Source organism: Panicum virgatum, chromosome 4K (assembly GCF_016808335.1).
Source record: "Panicum virgatum strain AP13 chromosome 4K, P.virgatum_v5, whole genome shotgun sequence".
Lineage (NCBI taxonomy): Eukaryota > Viridiplantae > Streptophyta > Magnoliopsida > Poales > Poaceae > Panicum > Panicum virgatum.
In genome coordinates this window covers 45,928,314-45,942,556 of record NC_053139.1, presented here as the reverse complement: position 1 = coordinate 45,942,556, position 14,243 = coordinate 45,928,314, and the positions used below count along the sequence as shown (strand labels likewise).

The following is a 14,243-nucleotide window of genomic DNA, read 5'->3' as shown; positions in this document are numbered from 1 at the left end:
TTTAAGTAGTAGTAGCACATATACTTCTAAGAAATATGAATTTCATCAGAATGTGCTCCATTTGTAAGAGCTTATTGCTCAAGTATCTTTCCAATATGTCAGCTGTAACTGACGCTCCTTCCTTTGGCCCCTCTCACTGAATTGGCATAGCACCTGACAAATGTATCCTGAGAAAAACAAAACCCCCCGACCCCTAAACCAATGAATGCCGCAAGCCCGCAACTGGACTGAGGTTCTTAACAATTGAGCCATATATGTCATCTATGTAAGACAGTAACACAACAACAGAGCCAAATTCTTTGTTTGTCAAAATTAGCGACTAGGAATGCCGCCACCGGATTTTCAGGTAGCCAAACTTCGCAGCTCCTGGAGACAACCCGTCGAAAAGGATGGGCAGGTACCCTGTAGCAGCCTTGTACCTCTGCTGAATCTGAATAAACATTCAAGGCAAGAAACATCATCAGTATCCAGCAGTACAACACGGGGAGCCTTGTGGAAAGGATACTATCAGTATGTTAAGTTACCTCTACGATCTCTTCGCTGCTCCTTGAACAGTTCTTCCCAATGACACAAATTGTGCCACCAGAGCCTCCACCGGTGATCTTTGCGCCAAATAGACTAGGGCTTCCACCTTTTGATATTGTCCTATGTTGCATTTCTTGTACCAGATTAACTAGTCTGTCAGTCCCATCAGAACCAAGGCCACACGCGCTGTAGCTGTTGTGGCACTGCCAAAATCATGTGAAAAAAATATGTCAACAGTCTGACGTACAATTTCCTCAACTTTATATTTACACAGTAAACCTCATTGTGCAATAGGAGTACAGAAAGGTACATCATGTGAAGAGATACTCAAATTCACCTGGTACATAAGTTCACCGAGGGCTGACAACTGCTCATCAGTACTACCTGCTGCTAACAATGTTTTGAAGGTCTATAGACCAGAAGTAATAATAATGTCAGAAGTAAAATCAATGAAGATATTATACGCATAAATTCTTCAGTAGAGGGGAATTCAATGAACGGACATTAGTTGCAAGATTGTCTTGGGGGGTAATTTAGAATGTTCTGTAACTTTGGATGGTCCACACCATATTGGTGCTGTCATTATAGCATGCTTTTTTCAGGAAAAGAACACAAACTTTAAAATGGTGCCATTCATGAAAAGCTTTTCCAATTTAGAAAATGGATTTTGTAGTGTAGAGACAAATAATATGGTGGGGACATTTCACCTCAACACGGAAGTTTTCATATATGGGATGTCTAGTAGGAGCCTTCACACTGTAAGATCTTTTAGGATCAATGACTGTCACTGTGTCATTGTGATCTCCATATTTCTCTAAAAATGCATCTCCACTGATCGCCTCTGGAATGTCTTTTGCATAAGCAGCTTCATATCTGAAACTGAGATTTTATTATCCATGGAATACCAGAACCATAAATATAATTCTTGAATTTACTAAAGTGTACCTGTGAGGCGGTATGTTGCACAAATACTCCAGTGCAGCTTCAGATTTCAGTAGACCCGTAGCATTTTCTTTATGACAACCAGACTCAACAGGGGCCTCTGAAGCTAAGGATTCTGAAACTAAATCTGATGCTGCACACTTGATCATCTTCCTTCCCATGTAAGTGCCTACCCTTACAGATCCGTAATCTCCCCCACCAACACTAATAGTTCAAGATATTAATTCTGCAATTAGATCCAAGTACCCAATTCGTCCAATAACTCAAGTAATGTTTCCACAACACAAGCCAGTGAGGAAAGGCTTCCTACCTATGCCGTATCCCTGAATCTAGACCCCAGAACCGCATATGAGTTGGTATGCTAACCAATTCCTTCACTTCTGCAGGCTGCGTGATCAAACAAATACAAAAGTAGCATTGTTTTTGACTGGAGGAAAAGTAGGATGTACCAGTTTCTGTACACTGGAACTAACAAACAACACCAACCTGGCAAACCATGGCAAGGAGTTTGTTAGCTTCTCCACATGCGGATGCCATTTGATCCATTACCCCACAAGGAGCTCCAACAACATGATTCTCAACCTGAAAAAAAAAACATTAGACCCATATAAGATTTGTAGATTATATTCTACCACCAGATTTCAGTTAAACTTCATACCTTCTGACAAAGTAAAGCAAGATCCCTAGGGTTGATGTTTAAACCTATGGACAAGTAAAAAGGAAAATATTGAAGATGCTATTTAGAGACGACTTGTTACTCAGAATTCATGATAGGCTAAATAGCCATCGTCAATCTACAAACCATAGGCAGAGGCAATAGCAGACATTGTAGCAACCTCCACTGATGCAGAAGAAGAAACACCTTTGCCTTCCGGTACAGCAGATGAAACCTGGCATTTTAGAGAAGAAAGAAGATAGGAACTGATTAAATGATTACTGGATTTGACATGAGCAATTGCATGCTAATGAAAACTTGGGTGATTACCAGAATGCTAATGCTGTCAGTGAACTGGACACCAAGCTCAGTCATCAAAACTAGAATTGTTCCAGCAACATAGGCAGCCCATCTGAGATAGGATAGTTGAGCTTGCAAATATAACTGAATAGTTGAAACTCTGTAGTGAAATAAAAGTTATTGGCTTACTTTTGGGATGGATTCTGACAGAAAAACTCTCTGGCTTTCTCATAGGATATTGGTTTTTCACCATCCATAAAATCTGACAGGCCCATATCGAAAGTTGGGGCACGGTTACTTAGCTCAGAACCAAATGATACCTGTGACACAATCATGTTTATAATAGGTTAAGAATTGATAAATCATGGGAGTTAATACAAATGCTAATGCAAAAAAGCCAGATCAAAAGAGCAACCACTTGGTAAGCTGCAATTATACTAAAATTCAAATTAGCCAACATAAGCACTATTATCATGCATCTAATATGCAGTACCTATGTACACTGGCCCATGGATAACTCGAGGAACGGAGGTGCAATTTTTTTTTTGAGAAATAGATGATATTTCGTAATTTAATTGAACATACAATCTGTATCACAGGTGCCAGGCCTGCATTCTCCAGCTGCCTTGCTCGTGTGTGTTTCCAAAGGTTCTGCTTGGTCGGGTGGTTTCTCTGAAGAGCAACATGGCAGGCTTCCCGAAGGGGCATCTAGTAATAACATCCAAAATTTCAACCATAACTGCCTTATACATGATCAAACAAATATACACACTGCATATATAGTTCTTTCCAGCAGTTTATTTATTTATCTTTGGCATCAAAGAGAATTCCAAAAATTTAAAAGATTTACAGAAAATACAGCGCACATTAAGATTTAATGAAATGCCACAGGTTCTTGCATGTACATCATTACATATTTAACAGTGGCATACTGATGTCACAGAAACCTGTTTCACCTGCTATTGAGCATACCTGCAGAACAAGGCTCCCCGAATAATCAGCAATGCCACCCATGACATCTAAACGTCCAGGCGCCCTTGCTATATATATTTCCTTCTGCAAAGAAACCAAATGGAAAACCATTATTACATATCATTCATTTATTCATCATTTCGAGTGATTTAATTCAGTTATCCATGTACATAACAACATTAACAAAACAAATCAATCTGTTATCAGAACTGAAGTTACATATATCCTTGAAAATTAACAAACAAGAGATGAATTGCGCAAAAAGAGATTGATGAAATGAACATTTTCCTTGAAAACATGAACAGCTAAGCAGCACCTTATCTTATTAAAATACCATTATGTTGTGCTTTGTGATAAATATGGCAGATTGTCTCATGAATTGGCAAATTCATATGGCCTACAAAATACAAGAAAATAAACTCTCATACTTTAGTTGTACCCTAAAAGTATCAGATGATAAATATAAGTACCCCATGTGAATACTTCACCAGTATGAAAAAATTTTAATGTAAGTTCAGTCCCTGGCCCCACAATCGATTGACCTGCAATAACACCTACAGCTTCTCCCAATTCAACCAGATTCCCATGAGTGGGACTCTGCCCATAACATAATTGACAGATCCAAGATGCGCTCCAGCAAGAAAAGGGGATTCTTATATATTTTGGTTGTGCCCAAATGGGATTAGCAGTTGAAAATGAAACTGTACATCATAAGAAAGTTGGCCTAATTGCAAATATTCAGGAAGGTATCATCTCATTGTACATCTTTGCAACTAATGAGGCCTTGCTATCCTACATTCTAGATATGATGCATGAACAGAAGCATTAGCTGCTCCACATGGTCCTACAGTTCCCTAAAATGAATACAAAGAACTGCCAAATTAATACCTCCCAGTCAAAGAGAACAGATGCAGCAGTTCTCTCTTGGTATTGCTTCTCAGAGCTCTCCAAAATATTTCTGTTAAGTTCAGATAAGCTCTTCAAGAAGTCCATTGTATCTGTTAATCCTTGCAGGTCCCCGTGGAGTATCTCAAAGTCTTCAAAACATCTGCTGGAATCAAATTTGCAATTCAGTTGCAAAATATTTTTTGGGAAACTGGAGATGTGTGACAAAAAGCTAGAGAGATACTCACGACGCTGCAGTTTCATTTATTGCAACATTTTTTGAGGTCGGACCAGCACCAGTTTCTGTCTCAGATAGAGAGTACCAGTCAGGAATGCGTACATCTCTCCCAGGAGCCCTTTGACGTTGGTACCCTGACACTATGGCATCTTGCAGTCTTCTTGCACCACTAAACTGTAATTAATAGCCAGATTGGCTCATGTTACTATCTTGAATTTTTAAAATATTGCTTCCATCTCTAATTTTCTACGGGCATCTGTGTTAAATATACGGGATTTTACTTGGCACAAAGCATCAGAAATTTTTTACAGAGGTAATTTCCAAAAGAAAATAAAGATCTTCCTTTAGGATTTCTTTCTTCGTATGAGTCATAAACACTTTAAACTTCAGGATGACAACAACAACAACAACAACATAGCCTTTTGTCCCAAGCGAGTTGGGGTAGGCTAGAGATGAAACCCAAGACACAAAGGTCACGGTTCAGGCACGCTGATAGCTAGTCTCCAAGCGCTCCTATCCAAAGCTACCTCTTCAGAGATATTCCAATCCTTAAACTTCAGGATGAAAATGAAAAAAAAAATTACATGAAAATGGTAGGTATGGAAATAAATTGACCACTGAACGGTCATGCAGAATCACTAACTTTATCAGAAATACATTCCTTTCCTATAGCAGTGTCCTGGAGGATCTGGGCAACCACCTGAATGGACAAAGTATTAGCCTATCCACAATATAAAATAACTTCCATAGGATACAGATGATTTTGGTTTATAGAGCTCATTATTATGATAGAAGCCCAGTATTACAATGTTATCCTGATGTCGGCTTAGGCAGCTTATTTTGCATAAATGCAAATGTTGTAATACAAGTGACTACAGAAATAGTTGATTTCAAGCTACTGTGGACATAAAAACATCAATAAGATATTGGGTATATGTAGAAAAAGAAAAAACCTCGCCACCATTTATCGGGCCATTGTAGCATGGTCGAAGTGTGAGAGCACGAAGCAAGTAAGGTTTCCAGTGTCCAGTAAGAAAATCACTTCTGATCATCTCAATGCTGTTTTGGTAGTGCTGAAAAAGAACAGGAAGGGACAGAGAATGCAGGCATTTTTAACACAGCTAGACATAAGTTACTCCTACCATGATTCGATGATAAGATAGGATTCAACCTCAAGCAAATTTCGCAAAAATGGCTCTTCGTTAAAGTAATCTCTGCGAACAAACACAAGTGGCAGCTTATAGGCCAAGACCTCACTTGCAGCTCCATATCCAATTTTTCCTATAAACAATGAGAGTAAACATACACATCTAGCAAGAAGCCCCGAAAGGTAGAAAACTAGTAATTAGGCAATCAGCAGTGCAACATTTAAGATTGTGATGTACCAAGCATGCAGTCAGATGCTGCTAGAACATCAGGTGTGTATGCATCTTTCGCAAGCTTAATGAAGTTCGGTGGAACATCTTGAGAATTAGAGGCACCACATACCTTTCATGAAGAGGGAGATAAGTTTAGCCAATCACATCAGTTAGCCACTTTACAAGGGATAATATCACTGTACTCTAACAAAAATGAACATACCAAACAGATCCAGCCATCAGGGAGCCATTCTTGCTTCAGTTTCCATCCTGCTGGCTGGGGGCAATGGCACATCAATTATTCCATAATGTTCACGTGACAAGTATTATGTAATTCACATAAAAACTTTGAGCATACAGAATAGCAGAATGGATCGAAGCTTTTGAAGAAACATGATACATGCAAAATTTAATGATGATGTGTTCTGCTAAAAGTTAGAAAATGGTGAATCTGGGTAATAGCTAATCATATTGTTTAGAAGTAACTGAAAAGGCATAGCTTCTTGATTTACATAACAGGCAATGAGTGCCCCTTTACTGCAAAAAAAAACTATGACTACCCTGAAGGAATTATAATCAACAGGTACTGGTGCAGAAGATATGAAAGCTCAATTCCAAGGAATCAGATGAACACGTTAAATTAGTGAACATAAGCGCTTCAAAATAACCACAAAAAACATTGCCACATGAGAGAAAAAATGAAAACATATGCCCTAAGCTTATCAAATTACCTATATAATAAGTGACCCACCTGTCCCCCAAAATTAAAAACGAGCACCTTAGCATTCTCCTCAAGTCCAAGTTCCTTCCTCACCTAATAGGTCAGAAATGAAACATGTAAATAAGAAAACAATAAATGAGACAGAATGTCATTCTTCAGCAGAATACAAACCTCGGATCTAGATTTGCGCAATCCTCTTACGACGAGAGGCACATCAATGACATTGCGGAAAGCCGGCACTACAGAATGACACAATAATCTTCTATTTTCATGATAGCTGAGAAAAGGGGAACAGAAACTTTAAGGAAAAAGAGAAGATAAATATAGTTGAACATACTTGGGCCATATCCAGGTAATCGAAGTAAGATGTCACAATGGGCATAATCCTCTGCTATCTGGAAATACAGATGAGCTAACTGAGTACTGAACAGGTAAAAGTGTCCATTGCCATAATATGGACATAATTATTCATTATTAAATAAGACAAAATTTTGGCGGGTCAGAGCATATTTGCAAATTATCCATAGAACGGTATTTGGACACTTTTATAAAAGGGTAGATCATGATCCTGATGTAGTAAAGGCATTACCTGCCAAACAATAGAACGGTCATGATATCCAGCCTCCATGATGTATTCAGCATATATGAAGTCCCAACTGCAAAATGCAAACAGTCAAACAAAAAGTGAACTTTGAGTTGATAAATACTATATGTTATTCATAAGTGAAACTGCCAGTAGGGTTTCCTTCAAATAAGTCAATATTTATTGATTTATTCAGATGACATCACAATGCCAAGAGACTAGAAAAATTACACGGTTCTGACGGGATAAAACTACATCTCAGTGCTATTATCATCTATTCAAATCTCTATGGAATCATCACGACATCAAATTAGCCAAGGCAAGGTAGAAGAATCCTCCAATCCTAAGACTTACCGACTGCTGGAGTGCTGGGAGGGAAGTATTGCGAGGCTCACCTAAAATTCGCAATGCATACAGAGCGGACGCCCATATCTGCAGCCGCCCTGCACACCACAGGAACAACATCCGAGACCTGTACCAGAAGCACACCATGACCCGGTTCACTTCAGGCATTGCAACCACGGTGCCTAGCTAGTATTCCCTTGTAATAATAGTGCTCTATACGCATCAATTCAACATGGACTGAATTACAGCACGGCAGCAGAATGTACCACTAGGTCCGCCTTGATGGAGCTCAGCCACTCGGACTCGGCCCTCAGGATCGACTCGCGGGGCACCACGGCCGTCTCACGATACTGCATTCCGCAATCAGAGTGACAGAGTATCAGACAACAACAAGCAGCACGAGACAAAGCCGGCGGGTACGGGGAATGCCGGAACGGGTGGTCGGGTAGACCTTCTCCAGGGTAGCGAGGGGGTCGACGGTGAGCGCGTCGGCCTGGACGGCGCCGCAGTCGAGCAGGACCCTGCGGATGCGGAGGCGCGGGGACCGCACCTCGGCGGTGAAGACGAACTCCGGCACGGCCGTCGCCACGTGCACCTCGTGCCCCGCCGCGACCAGGTGCCGCACCACCTACGATCCGCGGAGGCGCGCAAATGCGGGCGGGCAAGCCGGACCTGAGGCTCGAAACAGCGGGACGGACGTTGCCGGAATGCGCGAGGCGAGCGGGACTGACCTCGACGGCGCGGGTGGCGTGGCCAAAGCCGTGGCCAGTGAGATAGAAGGCGAAGACCAGGGGTCGCGGCGGCGGGGAGGGGTCGGCGCCACCGGCGGATGCCATGGCCGACGACGAATCGGGGGGAGCTCGGCTTGGCTCGGGATCCAAATGGGACGATGGCGTCGCCGGCGCGGCGGTTGGCCCCGGGGGGGGGGGGGGGGGGGGGGGGGGGGGCAGTAGACTAGTATCAGTGTATAGTACTCCACTCCCACTGCAATTTTATTTGGGTCAATCGTGTATGTGAAGTAATTATGTGACTTTCTTATTTGAACTGAGAGGTCGCTTGGATCCTCTCGTTTTTTAAACTGAAATCTACTTAATAAATCTATTTGCTTTATAATTTGACATTCCGCCATTTTTCAAAATTTAGATATAAGACTATCCTAAACTCATAGGGTAGGAGATGAAAATTGATTCTATATACCACCAAGCTACTCCCTTGTCCCAAAATACTAGTCATTCTAGGATTCAAGATTTGTTCCAAAAAATAAGTCATCCTATCCTATTTGCAGAGTGCATGTACATGTAAGAATCAATTAGTGCCAAATATGGACAATAAATAGGGCAAACATGGTCATTTTACATTCTTGTTAATCTGTTCTAAAATTTCTAGGATGACTTGTTTTTTTGGGACGGAGAGAGTATGTTTATATTCCGTAATTTCTAGCATGCGCTTTGGCTCACTCCTCTATAGTATAAATATAGCACATAAGTATCTCTCATATGAACAAAATATAAATATAGCACACAAGTGTCTCTCATATAAACCATAGTATCTCTCATATTATTAGAATAGAATTCAATTCCAAAATTTCAAACAGGATCTAAGAGGTGAATTTTAACAAGGTCAAAGTATCTTATTGGCTGGCCATATTTTAGTACGAGTGCACGGCCGCATATATCTACTACTCTAATCACCTCATCCGATTATCTTCTAAATATTATCATTAATATCCACTTAACTAAACTCAAGCGAGTCGAGCAACATTTTGTAAAATGATGAGCAGTTGTTGCAAAATTCATAAGAAAATTAGAATATATTAAAAAGTATTTTCTCACATGAAAAAATGTTTCTTTGAAATATAGTGTTATGTGATTTCTGTATTCTCGTGTAATCGGATTTGGTAGGATTAGAGGATGCACATGAGGTAGAAGGCAAGATTTGTTCGCCAATTTTGAGCGAAATTTCTAGATTTTGGGGAATTTTCTATTGACTGCAATGTGCATAATTTCCATCAATTTGTTCTGTTTACTGTAGGTGATCGTAGAGATGAATTCACAGTAGAGATTCACCATGGTGGTTTTTTTTGTTGATTCTAGAAGTCTCAGATCATATGTGGATGAAAGTGTGTCATGGTTTGATTGTATAGAGGCAGATACATGGTCTCCTTTGTGGTTTTCGGACTTTGCAGAGCAGTTAGGCTATTACAACAATTGTGAGGTATTCAATAGCTACATTCTAGAAGCTAGGGACTTGCCAATACTTAGCATGTTGGAAAGGATTAAGTGCCAACTAATGACAAGGCACTATAACAAGCAACAAGAGATAGGAGAAGATATACAAGGTGCTTTTTGTCCCAAAATTAGAAAAAAAGGTTGCAAAAAATGCAGAATTTGCAAATATATGCTTTGCTTCACCATCAGGACAGGGTGTGTTCCAGGTGCAGATAAAGGATTACCAACACATAGTAGATATCAATGCTACATGTGATTGTAGAAGGTGGCTTGTTGTCATGCTATCTCATGCTTGAGAAGTGAGAGGATCCCACCTGAGAGTGTCTTTGCTGCATGTTATTCTGTGCATGCTTTCAGAATGCATATGGAAGCAACATTTGGCTTTGCAAGGACAAAACCGAGTGGAAAAATGTAAATGGGCCTGAAGTATTACCACCAGTTTATGAGAAGAAAATAGGTAGGCCACCAAAGTCTAGGAGGGAACAGCCACAATAAGTCCAAGGAAAGAATGGACCTACACTAAGTAGGCATGGTGTGGTCATACACTGCAAACATTGTTCAGATGCTGGCCACAATTCTAGTGGTTGCAAGTATAAGAAGATGGGGTTGAGTACAGAAGAAGCAAAAAAATTAGTGGCCACAACACGTGCTACGTTAGCATAGGAAGCTGAACAAGCTGCTGCACAGGCAACCACAAACCAGCAGGCAACCACAAACCAGAAGAACAACCACATGAAGAGTGTCCTATCAATCGGGAGTTGAGGCAAGAAGGACAGATTGAGGCCATGACACAAGCCAGCACAACTCTATTAAGTTAGATGATATGAGAGGTAATATGCACTAATTCATTGCAAATTAACATTTTTTTATATTCCTATACGTGCTAACCATTTTTTTCTCCAGGGTTCTGAACCTACATCACTATCTCAACCTCAGGGGCCATTGCCGGATAGTGCCTTCATTACCAGCAATCAACCTGCAGGAAGACCTATAGCATTGACTACATGCACAAAGGCAGGAAAGGCAGCTGCAAGTAGACGTCGTGTGGTCATACACTGCAAACATTGTTCAGATGCTGGCCACAATTCTAGTGGTTGCAAGTATAAGAAGATGGGGTTCACTTCAGAAGAAGCAAAAGAATTAGTGGCCACAACACATGCTACGTTAGCACAGGAAGCTGAACAAGCTGCTGCACAGGCAAATACAAACCAGCAGGTTGAACAAGCTGCTATCAATCAGGAAAGTACGAAGAGGAAGGCTGCAAGAACAAGATCCAATGATGCAAATGAAGCAACGGCAAAGAACTCCAACCCAAGAAAGGGAGCAGCAGCTAACAAGTCCTGAGTGCAAGAGTGTCCAAGATGTAAACAAGTCCTGAGTGCATTTATCTCTTTTGAACATGTCAAAATGTCGGCTTGTTTATACCTTTTCGTTTGCTGAATGTTGGTACTGTTGAGTATGTCGTAGTGTCATCCTGCTACTGTTAAAACACTTTTCCCTGTCATCTCTTGCATTGTTTCGTTTTCCTGTATATATGGCTGTTGCAAATCTGCTGTTTCATCGTTTTTCCTGTCCAAGTGGTATATATATGGTTGTATGATGTATTTTTGTTTTTGAGTAATGGCTGTACAATGATACTGGAATTGGAGCAGGGAAGGGAAGCAAATAAGGCTGGGCACACCTTCTCTGCACCTGCTGGACGCATGCACAGCAAGCGTCAGCAGCAATGTTATCCTAAACGGTAAACAGTCGGTCACCCTTTGTTTAGCGTTTAGGCCGTTTAAACGGCCTAAACGGTTTGGCATAGTAATACTAAAATATGCATATTTATGTACGTAAATGTCAAATATGCTAGAAGTTCTACATATTTGCACCTGTAATAAGTAAATATTCTACCAAATAATCTTCTTGGAAGAAATCTAAATCCCACAACACTTCATGTACTTACGATACTAATTGGTTTGATATTGACTGTGGTAGTTGTAATCCTCCGATTAACTAAATTATGAATTAAATGGCCATTCAGCCCATCTAATCACGTTTAACTCAACTCTAGTTAGACGGTTTTTAACGGTTTAAACGGGTTTAAACAGTCCAACTGTTTAATTTACCGTTTAGGACCTAAACGACACGGGTGACATCTGTTTACCGTTTAAACGCTGTTTAAACGGATTAAACGGCCGTTTAGGCGAACAGAGGTCAGCAGCAAGCAGCGGCGTCAGCAAGAACAAACGGCGTCAACAGATGCAATCTGAGAAATTAACGGTGGAAGGGCCTAATAGCAAAAGTGCAGGGCGTCTAAAGGGCGTCTAACTGGGTTTATGAACTTAAACAATGCAGTAACTGTGTTTATGGATGTAATTAGTTGTTTTAAGAGTTCGTGGACCGGGATGACACACTCAGTCAAGTTTAAAGACCAGGTGTGCACTTTGCTCTAAATTTTAAGTAATTTTTGCAAAACATATTTTTTTAATTTATTGACAAAATCTGAAACTGTAAGTCGACAAAGCATGCGTGGGCAATCCGTATCATGTTCGAGTTCGAGTGGCCCATCGCGTGCATTAATTAATTAATTAATCAAATGAGAAATATTTGGGTGGGGTTCGAAAACAATGTGAAATCTTTGCTTCTAATAATTTACCAGGAAAGTGAGCAGTGTCGAATTATAGTAGTGCAGTATAGTATTTAGTATGCAATTCGAACTGGGCCAAGTTACGGGCCTGTTTGGCAGGGCTCCGGCTCTTCCAAAAACAGCTCCGGCTCCGCTCCTCAGATGGAGCGGCTTCTCTGGTGGAGTTGGAGCCGTTTTAGAAAATGTTTGGCAAAAACAGCTTCACTTGTTAGATTGATGTGTAAGCCGCGTGAAGCCACGATTTCATAGCTTCACCTTGCCTGTGTAAGCCGCCGATGGCTTCAGGACCAGCTTCACACGTGAAGCCGGTTACAAAACAAACGTTTGGGAGGGTTTCACCTGGAGCCGCTCGTGAAGCAGCTCTAGGTGAAGCCCTCCCAAACGGGGCCTACATATAACGACCGGGGTGGGGCACCTTTTTCGGCGGGCTGCCTACATATAACGACCGGGGTGGGGCACCTTTTTCGGCGGGCTGTAGACAGCCCATATGTCGAACCACCATACATATTGCTATGTAGACAGCCTAGCATACACAAGTGTGGCACTAGAAATTGGATATGTATAATATAACATTCAGTCATGTCTGTGGGTATAATCTTGAGACATACATGTGCACAAGGAAATGACCTTATCAATGGAAGTCACTCTGACTGAATCAGATAGGACGTTCTTAATTTGGTACACTGAGTTTTAGTTGCCACTTCCATAATTTAGGTAGTTGATGCACAATGGCAACTAGGAAGGTCTTCCTACAAATTTGATCATGACTTTGACACTGCCTTAACCCCAACCCCCCCCCCCCACTAAAAAAACCGCATAGGCCTCTTTGAGTCTATTTTGCCTTTTTATTGTTGTAAACTAGCAAGATGTGTTGATTTTTTTCCCTGTGCCAGATAGTTTTTGGCTTGCCTTGAAACTATTTCAACCTTGTTTACTAGGCCCTCAAAAACAAATATTCCATTTAAGACATGCTTGAATGTGTTCTGATGAAACTTGTTTTTGCTTTGTCAGTAATGCATCAATCAAATATTTTCCTAACATGTTTTCTGCTGCCCGCTACATGTTCAGCGTGTTTAGTGTACTGTTTTTGCATATGCTGCTAATGCTTGCCTCTAAAGTCTGCCCGAGCTAAGTTGCACACCACCAGTGATAAAAGGAAAGCATATATAACAAGTTGTTTTCAGAAGAAACGCAAGAAGCTACATCAATTGATTTTAAGCGACCGACGAGCTCGGAGAGCAGAGCAAGATATCAAAAGGAGACCCACAAGAAGTTCGAATCTACAACAACTTCAGGTGATCAATCCATCAGTTGATCAGGTCAAGAGTCAGTTTCACCCTCAACGAGCTTCTTCAAAACTCATGCTCCTCCACCTGTGGGTGACGGGAAGCCTGATGGATCTTGGACATTAGCAACTCCATCCACCTCACGGCGCCTCTGCAACGCCTCCTGACTGATGTGCTCTAGATCACGCTTAGCTACCATGAGCTTGCCTTGTGGGCCAATTGTGATTGTGGCGAATCAAACGACATGGAGATCTTGGATGGCAGAGCAGTTGCTAGGTCTAGTGTTCCATCATCGTGTAGCATCTTCTGCATGAAGTTAGCTTTTAGAATATTAGAGAGTATGCATGAACTATAATTGTCATGCTTTATGGTAAAATATGAAACACTCTAAAAGCTAGATATTTGTATTGTTAGATAAGCATGAGAAAAATTCTACAGTTAGATATTTTGTAGTAGGAAGTGTGTAGAAGATGGGCGCATGGCAAAATCATGTAAATAGAGGTGCTTTCCTTCTCTTGCCATACCATGATATAAGAGATCACAAGTAGAAGATGTCAAGGTTGCCATATAGTA

General features: G+C 41.0%; 1 protein-coding gene and 1 long non-coding RNA gene across 3 annotated transcripts; one reads left to right on the top strand and one right to left on the bottom strand.

Annotated features, from left to right (window-relative positions):
- Positions 1-8,438, bottom strand: LOC120704402 (L-arabinokinase-like). 2 transcript variants are annotated; one of them, XM_039988773.1, is made up of 28 exons: positions 8,256-8,438; positions 7,976-8,152; positions 7,791-7,874; positions 7,575-7,651; positions 7,186-7,252; positions 6,934-6,991; positions 6,768-6,835; positions 6,627-6,689; positions 6,099-6,152; positions 5,903-6,005; positions 5,689-5,798; positions 5,471-5,590; positions 5,161-5,217; positions 4,528-4,691; positions 4,283-4,445; positions 3,395-3,478; positions 3,008-3,130; positions 2,612-2,742; positions 2,453-2,534; positions 2,270-2,357; positions 2,126-2,169; positions 1,954-2,049; positions 1,778-1,854; positions 1,471-1,671; positions 1,233-1,398; positions 863-934; positions 525-728; positions 1-430 (listed from the first exon to the last, which is right to left on the bottom strand). In XM_039988773.1, exons 1-28 carry the CDS (start codon positions 8,358-8,360, stop codon positions 320-322), a joined length of 2,949 nt encoding a protein of 982 aa, XP_039844707.1. In that variant the 5' UTR covers positions 8,361-8,438; the 3' UTR covers positions 1-319. The 2 variants fall into 2 exon arrangements, with proteins under 2 accessions (XP_039844707.1, XP_039844708.1); XM_039988774.1 differs by having other exon boundaries at positions 4,283-4,442.
- A 958-nt stretch (positions 8,439-9,396) lies between these two features.
- On the top strand, positions 9,397-11,322 carry LOC120704401. The gene is made up of 2 exons (XR_005687545.1): positions 9,397-10,582; positions 10,656-11,322. It is a non-coding gene; the product is annotated as an uncharacterized LOC120704401 (long non-coding RNA).
- The last annotated feature ends 2,921 nt before the right edge of the window (positions 11,323-14,243 follow it).